Below are 2,190 nucleotides of genomic sequence, written 5' to 3'. Positions count from 1 at the left end.
AACCTCGCGATGACTATACACAGACTGGCGGGAAGACCGTACCCTATCATGCAGCCTGAACACTGGATATGTCTTGACGTCCTTGTCCTGAAGGTAGTGGTCCACGACATTATGGATGACAGATAACGATTTCTGCTGACCTGGCGATGACATGGCTAATGGGCACGTTCTCTGCGATCAGCTCCGGACACACACGATTGTACAACCGATAAAATACGTTTCTCTGCTTTGCGAGGGCTGTTGCAGGCAACGGTAGTCGGGACCACTCCTACATGTTACATGTCTTTTACATGTAACGTTTGTCATTACGTCATCATTACGTCATCTGGGCCAGCAACACATTTGTCATGGCTCAAGGATGAAGGCAGACCTTCAGACGTTCAAGAACGAAGCTACACACGCGCTCATCGCCAAGGAATGAATGACCAGGGACGTGTTAGCGGGCGTGACTTTTTCGTTCACATGAAATCGCATAAGAAATAAACACGTCCAACGAACTCCGGTCACGTCATTTTTGTTTGTTCGCAGCATAAAGCAGGTGTGGATACCACGACATCAGAAGCATGTTGACCAAGCGAGGGTACAAGGTCGACAAGGCGGCGCTGACGCAGCCGCAGATCGAGGCGATCCGAAAGGACCTCAGCGTGCGGCCCGCCAGCGCCAGCCACCACCAGCCGCCTCCGGCGTTCTCCGTCCTCAAGGAGTCGTCGACGGCTATGTACCTGCCACGCTGCTACGCGTACAAGGAGCTGGGGGCGCCCGCCGGTGAGCCCAAGTTTCCTGCGCACCATGCCGCCCCTCGCCTCGAGTTCGAAGGCACGCTCAGGCCGCTTCAAGAAGACGCCGTGTCCGCGTATCTGAAAGAAGCGCGGCATGGTTCCGGCGCGGGAACCATCGTCTTAGGCTGCGGCGCGGGGAAAACGTGCACCTCCGTCTTCGTGATGTGCGCTCTGAAGGTCAAGACTCTGGTGGTCGTGCACAAAAACTTCCTCATGGACCAGTGGAGATCGCGAATCAACCAGTTTGCGCCGAACGCGAGGCTCGGCATCATGAAGGGCGACAAGTTCGATCACGAAGGCTGCGACATCGTGATCGCCAGCCTGCAGACCATGATCAGCAGGAAGCACCCCCTGGACGGCTTCGGTCTGACGATCTACGACGAGACGCACCACATGTCCGCACGCGTCTTCGTCACGTCGCTCACGACGGAGACCACGCGGTACACGCTGGGGCTCACAGCCACGCCGGACCGCAAGGACGGCCTCGGGAGGGTGTTTACCTGGTTCATCGGCAGCATCGTCTTCCGACAAGACACCGGCGACATGAAGAGGCCGGACGCCAGGGTGCAGACACCCATCTTTCAGCAGCGCGACGACATGCGGTGCGACTTCTCGGGGCGCCCAGACACCGTCGCGATGGTGACCGACCTGTGCAGCAACGTCGAGAGGAACCGCGACATCGCGGATCTGGCCTTGAAGGTGCTCCAGGACCCCAAGCGCTGCCTCCTGGTTCTGTCGGAGCGCCGCAAGCACCTGGAGGACCTGCACGCGCTTATCGAGCCCGCGCACGGCCACGAGATGGGCTACTACGTCGGCGGCATGAAGCCGGCAGAGCGCGAAAGGGTGGAGAACGAGTCCAGGCTCATCTTGGCGTCCTACTCCATGGCTGCGGAGGCCATGGACGTCGCCAGACTCAACTCGCTCATCCTCGCCACCCCGAAGTCGGACGTCGAGCAGTCGGTAGGCCGCATCATGCGCACGCCGCCCGGCGTCGGCCCTGTCGCCCCCCTGATCATCGACCCCTACGACCCGCTGTTCGCGGGCCCGGCCAAGAAGCGCCGCGCGCTGTACAAGAAGCGCGGGTACAAGTTCGAGACGGCGGTCCACGACGAAGCAGACGACCCGCCCGCGCCCGTCGCGCCGGCGTTCAAGAACCTGCGAACCGCGCCGGCATAAAGGCGTTGGGGCGCGTCACGGGACACACATGCTCTCGAGACGCGCGGTGCTCGCATCCGCCTTCGGCAACCCCATGCTCGCCGGGCGACCGTGCCTACCACCGAAGACGGCGGAGCGCTGGAAGGACCGCGTTGTCGCACTGCAGGTCGCTCAGTTTGCCGTCAGCGAGTCCAAGCTGTTTTACCTCGAGATCCTGGAGCACGGCCGCGTCACCGGCGACGCGGAGCGTCACTTC

General features: G+C 61.1%; 1 protein-coding gene across 1 annotated transcript; it reads left to right on the top strand.

Moving 5' to 3' along the window:
• Positions 1–563: 563 nt before the first annotated feature.
• Positions 564–1,955, top strand: LOC149809630 (putative ATP-dependent helicase IRC3). Its single transcript, XM_089994728.1, has one exon. The coding sequence runs from the start codon at positions 564–566 to the stop codon at positions 1,953–1,955; it is 1,392 nt and encodes a 463-aa protein (XP_089850854.1).
• The last annotated feature ends 235 nt before the right edge of the window (positions 1,956–2,190 follow it).

This window comes from Nuphar pumila, unplaced genomic scaffold (genome assembly GCF_984573655.1).
Source record: "Nuphar pumila unplaced genomic scaffold, dmNupPumi1.hap1.1 HAP1_SCAFFOLD_955, whole genome shotgun sequence".
Taxonomy (NCBI): domain Eukaryota; kingdom Viridiplantae; phylum Streptophyta; class Magnoliopsida; order Nymphaeales; family Nymphaeaceae; genus Nuphar; species Nuphar pumila.
Note: the sequence above shows the minus strand (reverse complement) of the source record. Positions and strands in the feature narration are given on the sequence as shown.

What these genes read in the sequence shown, in the direction of transcription:
- LOC149809630 (XM_089994728.1), top strand. Translation starts at nt 564, where the DNA reads ATGTTGACCAAGCGAGGGTACAAGGTCGACAAGGCGGCGCTGACGCAG.